Source organism: Heptranchias perlo, chromosome 16 (genome assembly GCF_035084215.1).
Source record: "Heptranchias perlo isolate sHepPer1 chromosome 16, sHepPer1.hap1, whole genome shotgun sequence".
NCBI lineage: Eukaryota > Metazoa > Chordata > Chondrichthyes > Hexanchiformes > Hexanchidae > Heptranchias > Heptranchias perlo.
The window spans coordinates 22,144,142-22,157,783 of record NC_090340.1 but is presented as its reverse complement, the minus strand read 5'-3'; the positions used below and the strand labels follow the sequence as shown (position 1 = coordinate 22,157,783).

Sequence of the window (13,642 nt, the reverse complement as noted above, 5' to 3'; positions counted from 1 at the left end):
ATATCCCTCTACTTCCATCTTCCTCATCTATGCATGAAGCCTCTCCTTAAATGTACCAAGATTATCTGCTTCAATCACTCCATGCAACAGCAAATTCCACATTCTCACCACTGTGTGAAGAAATTCCTCCTAAATTCTTTATTTGATCTGTTCTTGACAGCACATCACCATACAATAACAACCAGAAAAAATTGGAGAACTATAGATAACCTGACTAAAACAGCTGTTTGTAAATCTTCCAAGGGAAAAAAAGTAATTGTATGATACAGCACTTTATAAATCTGCAACTGAAGACACAGCAAAGATAACATTTAAAATAAAATGCCGTTTCCACTACAGCTACACAGTTGCAAATTTACAGTGAACTAACGAAGTGCCATAGCATCACTAAACTGTGAAGCACTATAATTTAGATCATGAAAAATTTGCTTTAACTTCCTTGTTACTAACTAGCCGACTGCAAAATATGATTCATAAGATTGTTAGTGGCGAACAGGGTGCCAACACAGCGGATAAACTCGATCAGACCTGAATGTGATCCTAAGTATAAACGTGAAATTCGTGAACATGCTACAACCTGTTGGGTGGGGCCACTTATTTAATTCAGCAATTATGAATCATAACCACTACAGCTCGGATGTGGCAATTTCAAAGAAATCGAAAACTGTGTCAATTTCCACATCACGTTGTTTGGACGTCTTCAGTTTTCCCTTCACGCTGTTTCCTCAACATGAAAAACTAAGAATTTCAAACTGTCACATGAACTGGTTTTGGATAAAAACTGTGCACTGTATTACGACTGACAGTCCACATTTTTAAAACTCAAAAAATGGAGAAATTGCACGTCTGGGTAAAGGTTCTCTGACAACACAATACACTGAAGGATACTCTTCAAAAAGTGCCCAACTTATGACGGTGTCAGGCCGCTCTGGTTTAGAACCGAAGTGGTTGAAGTTGATGCAGAATCAATGTGCATTTTGTAGGCTTCCAGACTTTTCCCGTGAGGCAAAATGAGAGCAGTAAACGGACCGGGGACATGTCGGTTGCGGCATACCTTGCCGGGGGGGGGGGGGGGGGGGGTGAGTGCAGGAGGAGGAGGAGGAAGATGTGGAAGGAGGGAAGCCCGAACGGGCGGCAGAGAAATGCCACTTACTTGTCCACCAGTGTGCGTATGACAGCCAGCGTATCCAGCACCAGGCCGTCCACGTTCTGCTTCTTCCTGCGAGGTTCGTGGGGGCCCCGTCCCCTCCTGGGCGGTCTCACCGGGTCCCGGGAGCGGCTCCTCGGCTCGCCCTCCGCGTTATTGTGATGATGGTGAAGGGGATGATGATGGTGGTGGTGGTGATGATGAGAAGAAGAAGAGGACGAAGGGGGAGGCGGGTGGTGACGTTCGGCTTGTCCGAGAGCGACCGGGGGGCCCGGGTTCTCGTCGACGTCGCTGTCCTCCCGGCACACGCAGCTGTTACCCATCCGGCCTGTAGCGTTGGCCGCAGCGCCGAGCGGCTCTGTGGAAAGCAGTAACCCTCGCACCAGGCTCCGAGTCGCGTGGAATACGATCCAGGCCGCTACGATCATCTAGGAAGGCTCCCGCCGCGATAGGGTCACCATCCTCTCCCGGGCGCCGCCTCTCACTCCCGCTCTAGCCGCGCGCACCGCAGGCAGGGCACCAGGCCGGCCGCCATCTTAGCTCCGCCACCGAGACAAACGGCCTGAGCGCCGCCGCCGCCAACATGTTTTATAAACAACAACAACAACAGCAGCAGCCGCCGCCTTCCCCCCGCCGCTTCGAACAATACCGATCACCAACTCCCCCCCTTGCTCGGGCCGGCTGCACTAGTTCCCGGCCGGCACGGCACGGAATGTCGAGCCCGGCCCCGCAAGTCCCGGGACCGGTACCACTACCGCGCCGCTCGTGCCTTTGCTTCCACTTTGCCTCGCGCCACAGCCGCTTGTCACGGTTTATTTGGAAAAGGCCCGCGCCGCTCCCCGAGCCTCCGCCCGCTCTGATTGGCTGCAATTCCTGTCTCGCTCTCTCTCGCTTTCATTCCCCCAGGGGGTGGGGGGGGGGAGAAGAAAGAGCGCGCGATGCGCCTGCGCCAATTCTTTAAAAGTTAATTTATATAAATTCAATCTCTTGGGGTGTTTTATTTTGTAATCCAACAACGCGGAAAATCAATTTTTTTTTGTAATGATGAGGCAAAGAAAAAATAACTTATTAGTTTGGTTTGGGTTGCCGCCCGAGTGTTCCTATTTTTATATGTTTTAGGACCTTTCTATGGCGGCTCCAAGAGACTTCACATTCCGTCACTTGATGGCGTCACAATCAGTGTCCCCCCCTCCAGGCTTCAAGAGAGGTGTTTTATTGTAATTTTACACAGCTCTCTGATGTACAAGTACTGACACAATGCTCCTCCTGCATTATGTGGGAAGTCATGGATGCTACCAGTGTCCCTGGTGACCATGTGTGCAGGAAGTGTGTCCAACTGTAGCTACTGGCGAACCGTATTTTGGAGCTGCGGGTGGATTCACTGTGGAGCATCCGCGATGCTGAGACTATCGTGGATAACACGTTCAGTGAGGTGGTCACACCGCAGGTAAAGTTTACGCAGGCAGAAAGGAAATGGGTGACCGCCAGGCAGAGTAAAAGGACTAGGCAGGTAGAGCAGGAGTCCCCTAGGGCCATCTCCCTCTCAAAACAGATATACTGCTTTGGATACTGTTGGGGCAGATGGCTTATCAGGGGAAAGCAGCAAGAGCCAAGTTTGTGGTACCACGGGTGGCTCTGCTGCACAGGAGGGGAGGAAGAAGAGTGGCAGGGCTATAGTGATAGGGGATTCAATTGTAAGGGGAATAGATAGGCGTTTCTGCAGCCGCAAACGTGACTCCAGGATGGTATGTTGCCTCCCTGGTGCAAGGGTCAAGGATATCACGGAGCGGCTGCAGGGCATTCTGGAGGGGGAGGGTGAACAGCCAGTAGTCGTGGTCCATATTGGTACCAACGACATAAGTAAAAAAAGGAATGAGGTCCTGCAAGGTGAATTTAAGGAGTTAGGAGATAAATTAAAAAGCAGGACTTCAAAGGTAGTGATCTCAGGATTACTACCGGTGCCACGTGCTTGTGAGTATAGGAACAGGAGAATAGACAGGATGAATGCGTGGCTGCAGGGATGGTGTAGGAGGGAGGGATTTAGATTCCTGGGACATTGGGACTGGTTCTGGGGAAGGTGGGAAGGGTTGCACCCGAGCAGGACTGGGACCAATGTCCTCGCGGGGGTGTTTGCTAGTGCTGTTGGGGAAGGTTTAAACTAGAGTGGCAGGGGGATGGGAACCTGAGCAGGGAGTCAGAAGGGAGCAAAGTTGAGAGCAGCAAGAGAGGGGACGACCCAGGGGAAATTTACAATACAAATAGTACAAACAGTTGTTCAAGAACAAGTGAAAGGGAAAAGCATAGAGCAGCGGAAAGAAAGTGTACTTTAGGCACTACAGATAAAGTGAAAACTAGAAGGCGTAATGCGATTAACCCAGCATCAAAGCTGAAGGTCAGGCTAGGGTGTGTGGCCCAACTAAGAGTTCGATATACAAATGCATGGAGTATAACGAATAAATTAAATGAACTACAGGTTCAAATTCAAATTGGAGGGTATGACATGATAGCTATTACTGAGACATGGCTGCAGGATGGTCAGGATTGGGAACTAAATATACCGGGTTATAAGGTCTACAGGAGAGATAGGGAAAATGGAAGAGGGGGAGGAGTAGCCTTAATGATTAGAGATGAAAACACTTCAATGATAAAGGGGGATATAACGAGAGGTAAGCAGCCAACAGAGACCTTATGGGTTGAATTGAGAAATAGGAAAGGATCGAAGACTATAGTGGGAGTTGTATATAGGAGCCCTGGCAGCAGCTCTGAAGTGCTAGATTGTATAAATGCAGAGATTAGACAAACGTGTAGCAAAGGCATATTGGTCTTAATGGGGGACTTTAACCTTCACATAGATTGGGAAAAGCAGACTAGCAACTGTCAGAAAGGTAGTGAATGTCTTGAGTGTGTCCGGGATAGTTTTCTACAGCAGTATGTCCTAGAGGCAACAAGGGGGCAAGCCATACTAGATTTAGTAATGAGTAATGAACCAGATTTAGTTAACAGCTTAACTGTGCGTGAACATCTATCCAATAGCGATCATAACATGATCGAGTTCAATGTAGTGTTTGAAAGGGAAAAAAGTGAATCAGCTGCTAAGATTCTAGACTTGGGTAAGGCCGACTTCAATGGGATGAGGCAGAGACTGTCCGCAGTAAACTGGGCAAATCTGTTAATGGGTAAAATGACTGATGATCAGTGGAAAATGTTTAAAGAAACATTTAACGTGATACAGAATCTGTTTATACCCCTGAGGGGCAAGAACTCTACTTGCCAAAAAAAACAGCCATGGACAACTGAAGAGGTAAGGGACAGTATAAGACATAAGGAAAGGACATACAAAAAGGCAAAAAATGTCACAGATCCTGGCGAATGGGAAAGATATAAAGATCAACAAAGGGTCACAAAACAGTAAGAGCTACAAAAAGAGAGTATGAAAAGAAACTCGCAAGGGAAATCAAAACCAATACGAAGAACTTTTATAGTTATATTAGGAAAAAGAGGGTGGTCAGGAGCAGTGGTGGCCCCTTAAAAACTGAAAGTGGGGATATTGTCATTGACAATGGGGACATGGCGGACATGTTGAACAATTACTTTGCGTCAGTATTTACAGTAGAAAAAGTGGATAGCATGCCGGATAATCCCAAGAAAACTAATATTGAATCGGGGATAGGGACTCAATAAAATTAACATAAGTAAAGCAACAGTAATGAAGAAAATAATAGCAGTAAAGAGTGACAAATCCCCAGGAACAGATGGTTTCCATCCCAGGGTTTTAAAGGAAGTTGGTGAGCACATTGCAGATGCCCTAACTATAATCTTTCAAAGTTCTCTAGATTCAGGAACTGTCCCTTTAGATTGGAAAATTACATTTGTCACTTCGCTTTTTAAGAAAGGAGAGAGAGGGAAACCAGGGAATTATAGACCAGTTAGCCTAACATCTGTTTTGGGGAAAATGCTGGAGTCTATAATTAAGGATAGAGTGACTGAACACCTTGAGAATTTTCAGTTAATCAGAGAGAGCCAACATGGATTTGTGAAAGGTTAGGTCGTGCCTGACAAACCTGATTGAATTTTTTGAAGAGGTGACTAAAGTAGTGGACAGGGGAATGTTAATGCATGTTATTTATATCGACTTCCAGAAGGCATTTGATAAGGTCCCACATAAGAGACTGTTAGCTAAGATAGAAGCCCATGGAATCGAGGGAGAAGTACGGACTTGGTTAGGAAGTTGGCTGAGCGAAAGGCGACAGAGAGTAGGGATAATGGATAGGTACTCACATTGGCAGGATGTGACGAGTGGAGTCCCGCAGGGATCTGTCTTGGGGCCTCAATTATTCACAATATTTATTAACGACTTAGATGAAGGCATAGAAAGTCTCATATCTAAGTTTGCCGATGACACAAAGATTGGTGGCATTGTAAGCGGTGTAGATGAAAACATAAAATTACAAAGCGATATTGATAGATTAGGTGAATGGGCAAAACTGTGGCAAATGGAATTCAATGTAGACAAATGTGAGGTCATCCACTTTGGATCAAAAAAGGATAGACCAGGGTACTTTCTAAATGGTAAAAAGTTAAAAACAGTGGATGTCCAAAGGGACTTAGGGGTTCAGGTACATAGATCATTGAAGTGTCATGAACAGGTGCAGAAAATAATCAATAAAGCTAATGGAATGCTGGCCTTTATATCGAGAGGACTGGAGTACAAGAGGGCAGAAGTTATGCTGCAGCTATACAAAACCCTGGTTAGACCGCACCTGGAGTACTGTGAGCAGTTCTGGGCACCGCACCTTCGGAAGGACATATTGGCCTTGGAGGGAGTGCAGCGTAGGTTTACTAGAATGATACCTGGACTTCAAGGGTTAAGTTACAAGGAGAGATTACACAAATTGGGGTTGTATTCTCTGGAGTTTCGAAGGTTAAGAGGTGATCTGATCGAAGTTTATAAGATATTAAGGGGAACAGATATGGTGGATAGAGAGAAACTATTTCGGCTGGTTGGGGATTTTAGGAGAAGGGGGCACTGTCTTAAAAATTAGATGTGGAGATGCCGGTGATGGACTGGGGTGGACAAATGTAAGGAATCTTACAACACCAGGTTATAGTCCAACAAATTTATTTTTAAATCACAAGCTTTCGGAGATTATCCCCTTCGTCAGATGAATGAGTGAAAAGGTTCTCAAATCGCATATCTTATACTAGGCTGGGACAGCATCACACCAATCAAAAGGTGTTGTTGTTATTCAAACAGGCCAGTCACGGAGAACAGCACGTCCCAGTACACTGGATATACATTGTGTCAATTACACAGACAGGCAGAAAGAAACCCAAAATGGCAGAGAGAGAGAGAATATTAAAAAACATAATTTTTTTCCCTTTTTTGCTGGTGGGGTTACGTGTAGCGTGACATGAACCCAAGATCCCGGTTGAGGCCGTCCTCATGGGTGCGGAACTTGGCTATCAACTTCTGCTCGACGATTTTGCGTTGTCGTGTGTCTCGAAGGCCGCCTTGGAGAACGCTTACCCGAAGATCGGTGGCTGAATGTCCTTGACTGCTGAAGTGTTCCCCGACTGGGAGGGAACCCTCCTGTTTGGCGATTGTTGCGCGGTGTCCGTTCATCCGTTGTCGCAGTGTCTGCATGGTCTCGCCAATGTACCATGCTCCGGGGCATCCTTTCCTGCAACGTATGAGGTAGACAACGTTGGCCGAGTCACAGGAGAATGAACCATGTACCTGGTGGGTGGTGTCCTCTCGTGTGATGGTGGTATCCGTGTCGATGATCTGGCATGTCTTGCAGAGGTTGCCGTGGCAGGGTTGTGTGGTGTCGTGGACGCTGTTCTCCTGAAAACTGGGTAACTTGCTGCGAACGATGGTCTGTTTGAGGTTGGGTGGCTGTTTAAAGGCGAGTAGTGGAGGCGTGGGGATGGCCTTAGCGAGGTGTTCGTCGTCATCGATGACATGTTGAAGGCTGCGGAGAACATGGTGTAGTTTCTCCGCTCCAGGGAAGTACTGGACGACGAAGGGTACTCTGTTGGTTGCGTCCCGTGTTTGTCTTCTGAGGAGGTCTATGCGATTCTTCGCTGTGGCCCGTCGGAACTGTCGATTGACAAGTCGAGCGTCATATCCCGTTCTTACGAGGGCGTCTTTCAGCGTCTGTAGGTGTCCATCGCGTTCCTCCTCGTCTGAGCAGATCCTGTGTATTCGTAGGGCCTGTCCATAGGGGATGGCCTCTTTGACGTGGTTGGGGTGGAAGCTGGAAAAGTGGAGCATCGTGAGGTTGTCCGTGGGCTTGCGGTAGAGTGAGGTGCCCGTCTTTGATGGAGATTTGTGTGTCCAAGAAAGAAACCGATTCTGAGGAGTAGTCCATGGTGAGTTTGATGGTGGGATGGAACTTGTTGATGTTATCGTGTAGTCTCTTCAGTGATTCTTCGCCGTGGGTCCATAGGAAGAAAATGTCGTCGATGTATCTGGTGTATAGCGTTGGTTGGAGGTCCTGTGCAGTGAAGAAGCCGTGCTCGAACTTGTGCATGAAAATGTTGGTGTATTGGGGTGCGAATTTGGTCCCCATGACTGTTCCGTGTGTTTGGGTAAAGAACTGGTTATCGAAGATGAAGACATTATGATCCAGGATGAAGCGGATGAGTTGTAGGATGGCGTCTGGAGATTGGCTGTTGTTGGTGTTGAGTACTGAGGCTGTTGCAGCGATGCCGTCATCGTGGGGGATACTGGTGTAGAGTGCCGAGACGTCCATCGTGGTGAGAAGTGTTCCTGGTTCAACTGGTCCGTGGGTGCTGAGTTTTTGTAGGAAGTCGTACAGGGTACCCCCAGCTTCTGTCGCGACACTACAGACTTCCTACAAAAACTCAGCACCCACGGACCAGTTGAACCAGGAACACTTCTCACCACGATGGACGTCTCGGCACTCTACACCAGTATCCCCCACGATGACGGCATCGCTGCAACAGCCTCAGTACTCAACACCAACAACAGCCAATCTCCAGACGCCATCCTACAACTCATCCGCTTCATCCTGGATCATAATGTCTTCATCTTCGATAACCAGTTCTTTACCCAAACACACGGAACAGTCATGGGGACCAAATTCGCACCCCAATACACCAACATTTTCATGCACAAGTTCGAGCACGGCTTCTTCACTGCACAGGACCTCCAACCAACGCTATACACCAGATACATCGACGACATTTTCTTCCTATGGACCCACGGCGAAGAATCACTGAAGAGACTACACGATAACATCAACAAGTTCCATCCCACCATCAAACTCACCATGGACTACTCCTCAGAATCGGTTTCTTTCTTGGACACACAAATCTCCATCAAAGACGGGCACCTCACTCTACCGCAAGCCCACGGACAACCTCACGATGCTCCACTTTTCCAGCTTCCACCCCAACCACGTCAAAGAGGCCATCCCCTATGGACAGGCCCTACGAATACACAGGATCTGCTCAGACGAGGAGGAACGCGATGGACACCTACAGACGCTGAAAGACGCCCTCGTAAGAACGGGATATGACGCTCGACTTGTCAATCGACAGTTCCGACGGGCCACAGCGAAGAATCGCATAGACCTCCTCAGAAGACAAACACGGGACGCAACCAACAGAGTACCCTTCGTCGTCCAGTACTTCCCTGGAGCGGAGAAACTACACCATGTTCTCCGCAGCCTTCAACATGTCATCGATGACGACGAACACCTCGCTAAGGCCATCCCCACGCCTCCACTACTCGCCTTTAAACAGCCACCCAACCTCAAACAGACCATCGTTCGCAGCAAGTTACCCAGTTTTCAGGAGAACAGCGTCCACGACACCACACAACCCTGCCACGGCAACCTCTGCAAGACATGCCAGATCATCGACACGGATACCACCATCACACGAGAGGACACCACCCACCAGGTACATGGTTCATTCTCCTGTGACTCGGCCAACGTTGTCTACCTCATACGTTGCAGGAAAGGATGCCCCGGAGCATGGTACATTGGCGAGACCATGCAGACACTGCGACAACGGATGAACGGACACCGCGCAACAATCGCCAGACAGGAGGGTTCCCTCCTAGTCGGGGAACACTTTAGCAGTCAAGGACATTCAGCCACCGATCTTCGGGTAAGCGTTCTCCAAGGCGGCCTTCGAGACACACGACAACGCAAAATCGTCGAGCAGAAGTTGATAGCCAAGTTCCGCACCCATGAGGACGGCCTCAACCGGGATCTTGGGTTCATGTCACGCTACACGTAACCCCACCAGCAAAAAAGGGAAAAAAATTATGTTTTTTAATATTCTCTCTCTCCCTGCCATTTTGGGTTTCTTTCTGCCTGTCTGTGTAATTGACACAATGTATATCCAGTGTACTGGGACGTGCTGTTCTCCGTGACTGGCCTGTTTGAATAACAACGACACCTTTTGATTGGTGTGATGCTGTCCCAGCCTAGTATAAGATATGCGATTTGAGAACCTTTCCACTCATTCATCTGACGAAGGGGATAATCTCCGAAAGCTTGTGATTTTAAAATAAATTTGTTGGACTATAACCTGGTGTTGTAAGATTCCTTACATTAAAAATTAGAGCCAGACCTTTCAGGCACGAGATTAGAAAACATTTCTACACACAAAGGGTGGTAGAAGTTTGGAGCTCTCTTCCGCAAACGGCAATTGATACTAGCTCAATTGCTAAATTTAAATCTGAGATAGATAGCTTTTTGGCAACCAAAGGTATTAAGGGATATGGGCCAAAGGCAGGTATATGGAGTTAGATCACAGATCAGCCATGATCTTATCAAATGGCGGAGCAGGCACGAGGGGCTGAATGGCCTACTCCTGTTCCTATGTTCCTATATAGTCTTCCCCATGTAAATGTGCTGTTAAAGATTGTACCCTATGATTCACCACTTGGAGGGTCTGCTCCCAAACTTTTAGCCAACCATTAAGAAAGAAGACTTGCAAATATTTAAGTACCTTTCATATCCTATAAACCCTTAACAGCCAATATAAATTACTGCCTTGAAGGGAGTGACATTTGTGCTCAGCATGATCCAACAAATGAGATAATCAATTTGTTTTGGTGGTGTTGGTTAAGGAATGAATATTGGCTCGGACCCCCAGAGGAACTCCCTGCTTTTCTTTGAACAGTATAACAGGATTATTTACATCTGCCTGAACAGGTAGGTTTATAGGAACTCAGTTTAACCCCTCATTCAAAAAGCAGTACTCCAACAATGTTGCACTCTCAGTACTGCACTGAATTGCTAGCCTGGATTATGTGTCCAAGTCCTGAAATGGAGCTTGAGCCCACACCTGTGTCAAGCAAGGGTACTACCAAGTGAGCTAAAGTAACATAGAGTTCACATAGAATGTACAGCACAGAAACAGGTCATTCAGTGCAACTGGTCTATGCCAGTGTTTATGCTTCACATGAGCTTCCTCCCATCCTACTTCATCTAACCCTACCAATATATCCTTCTATTTCTTTCTCACTCATGTGTTTATCTAGTTTCCCCTTATATGCTATTCACCTCAGCTACTCCTCATGGTAGTGAGTTCCACATTCTAACCACTCTCTGGGCAAATAAGTTTCTCTTGAATTCCCTATTGGATTTATTAGTGGCTATTATATTTATGACCCTAGTTTTAGTCTCCCCGACAAGTGGAAACATCTTCTCCACGTCATAATCTTAAAAACCTCAGCCTTCTCTTTTGTCAAGAAAAAATCCCCAGCCTGTTCAATTGTTCCTGATAGATATAACTTCTCAGTTCTGGTATCATCCTTGTAAATCTTTTCTGCACCTTCTCCAGTGCCTCTATATCCTTTTATAATATGGAGACCAGAACTATGCACATTACTCCACGTGTGGTCAAACCAAGGTTTGATACTGCTTTTCAATTCTATCCCTCCAGAAATGAACCCCAGTGATTTACTTTTTTCTGGCCTCATTAACCTGTGTCTCTACTTTTATGTGGAGATGCCGGTGATGGACTGGGGTTGACAATTGTAAACAATTTTACAACACCAAGTTATAGTCCAACGATTTTTATTTGAAATCTACAAGCTTTCGGAGGCTTCCTCCTTCCTCAGGTAAATGTTCAAGGCAGGGACATTCAGCCACCGATCTTCGGGTAAGCGTTCTCCAAGGCGGCCTTCGAGACACACGACAACGCAAAATCGTCGAGCAGAAATTGATAGCCAAGTTCCGCACCCATGAGGATGGCCTCGGCCGGGATCTTGGGTTCATGTCACGCTACACGTTACCCCACCAGCGAACAAAAGCTATCTATTTTTAATATAATGGGTCATTTGCTGGCTTTCTCTGCCTTCTCCGCGCGATGTTTCTGCCTCTCTGTTTTTTTTCCTGTTTGTTTTTTTGTTGAATGTGTATTCGGGGGTTCTGTAGGTGACACCTCTCTGTCTGAACACGATGATTGCCTTGGCAACGGGCAGTTGCAGGGGCAGTCTGTAAACACCATGTATTGTTCTGTAATGTATAAATGCGTAGGCTTCAAGGAGCTCCTGAACATTTACCTGAGGAAGGAGGAAGCCTCCGAAAGCTTGTAGATTTCAAATAAAAATCGTTGGACTATAACTTGGTGTTGTAAAATTGTTTACAATTCTCTACTTTTAGTGATTTGTGTATCCGTACCCTTAGGTCCCTTTGCTCCTCTACCCCATTTAGACTCTTATTTTCCAAGGAGTATGCGGCCTCCTTATTATTCCTACCAAAATGCACCACCTCACACTTAGCTATATTGAAAATAATTTTCCAATTATACACCCATTCTGCAAGTGACATCTTTGTATGTTTGCTCACCTGGTGAGCAGGCCAAAGGACTTGCTAGTGGATTTCCTCTTGTGTTTAGCTAAATCAGTTATTCACAAGAGTGTGTGATCACCAGGCAAGGTATGCCTGACTGCTTGCCCAGGTTTAGAGCTTTAGTACATGCCCTGGTGTTCCTGGAGTGCCAACATGCAGTGGATGCCAGTTCTCTTAGGCCTTTTGATACTGATGGGTACAGTACTTTGAATTGAAGCATTCGAGTTTGGAAAAACCAGTGCTGAGCCAGATGTGTTTTTCTTTTAGTTGGCACCTCTAATTCAGGATGTTCCAAAGGACTAGTTCCCATTAAAATCAATGTAGCCACCATGACATACAGGGACTATCTCTTCAACTATTGTCACTGGATTGCCTCGGTTGGGGATTCTAGATTTTGTCTTTGGACTTGTAAGTCGCAATAATGACATCCACACTTATACAGTGCAGTTAACATAGCAAAATATCACAAGGTGCTTTACAAAGGTGGATCAGAAACTGAGTCGGAGTCAGGAAGAAGGTTTGATTGGAGGTGTGATCAAAGAGGCAGATTTTGAGGAGGCTTCTGAAAGTGGAAAAAAATGTGGCAATGTCGAGGGATTTAGTAAGTGAGTTACAGAATGCAGGATTCTGACAGCTGAGGGTTCTGGCATCATTGGTGGAGTGGAGGAAGGGTTTGTTTGTGGGAGATCTCACAATCGACCAGAGTCCAAAAAGGGACGAATGTGAGCTGAAACATAGGGCTAAAGGAGGTTATGCAAGGTCAATTAATAGATTATTTTCTCTATAGCCTGCTGTTTGATGTCAGTAATTCAATATCTATATATCAAGGTAATGCAATGTTGTATTGCTGGTACGACTATGTTAAATTACATCGCAAAATACGGACCATTATACAAGAAAGCAAAATGTGATCCGTAGAAAAAAAAATAAACGTCCCTCCATTTTTAAAATATATATATTACTAGTCGATCTCCCATGGCATCGCACAGGGGGAGTAAAGTCCAAGTGCAGTATTCAGGCCGAGCAGGGTTAGAGAGTAGGCCTTAAACACTTAAAAAAAAAAGCCAAGCTGACCTGTAACTGATCTGAGCATTCATTTCAGGAATTCAGATTGATTATACCTTGTAACCTTAAAGGGTCACACTCCTACATTGTTATGTACATGGTATAATGCTCCTGTCATTATTTTTTTAAAAGCATATCCTCTCCTTTACCATGAGCAATGCCATGGGAGATTCACTAATATATTAAAATTATAATTTTAAAAAGCTAAATTTATATGTAGTGTGGAACTAACACAAACAGGATAGCTGAAATTGGATGATTATTTGTTGCTCAGGAACCCCTTTATGATCGGTTTTTCATGAATCATTGCTTCCTGTGTATCTTTTGTAAATAGATACTACAATGAAAACATAGAATGTTACAGCACAGAAAGGGGCCATTCATCTCACCAAGTGTGCACCAGTGTTTTCTCCACATAAATCACCTAGTCGAATCCTCACTCCACACACACTTTTTCCTCTTTTTCATGCAACGATCTAATTTCCTTTTAAAATAACTCATGAACTCTAATCCCACAACTAGTTTGATGTAAAAAATTCCATCATATAACCATTCTTTCTGTAAAGTCATTTGTTTCTGATCTAATTTTTAA

At 45.8% G+C, this 13,642-nt stretch overlaps 1 protein-coding gene across 1 annotated transcript in view; it reads right to left on the bottom strand.

Annotated features, from left to right (window-relative positions):
* Positions 1 to 2,078, bottom strand: part of rspry1 (ring finger and SPRY domain containing 1) — a 67,584-nt gene extending 65,506 nt beyond the window's left edge. The window contains exon 1 of the mRNA XM_067997791.1: positions 1,154 to 2,078. Within this exon, the coding sequence (XP_067853892.1) occupies positions 1,154 to 1,575 (422 nt within the window). The 5' untranslated portion in view covers positions 1,576 to 2,078. The remainder of the gene's footprint in view (positions 1 to 1,153) is intronic.
* Positions 2,079 to 13,642: the final 11,564 nt, after the last annotated feature.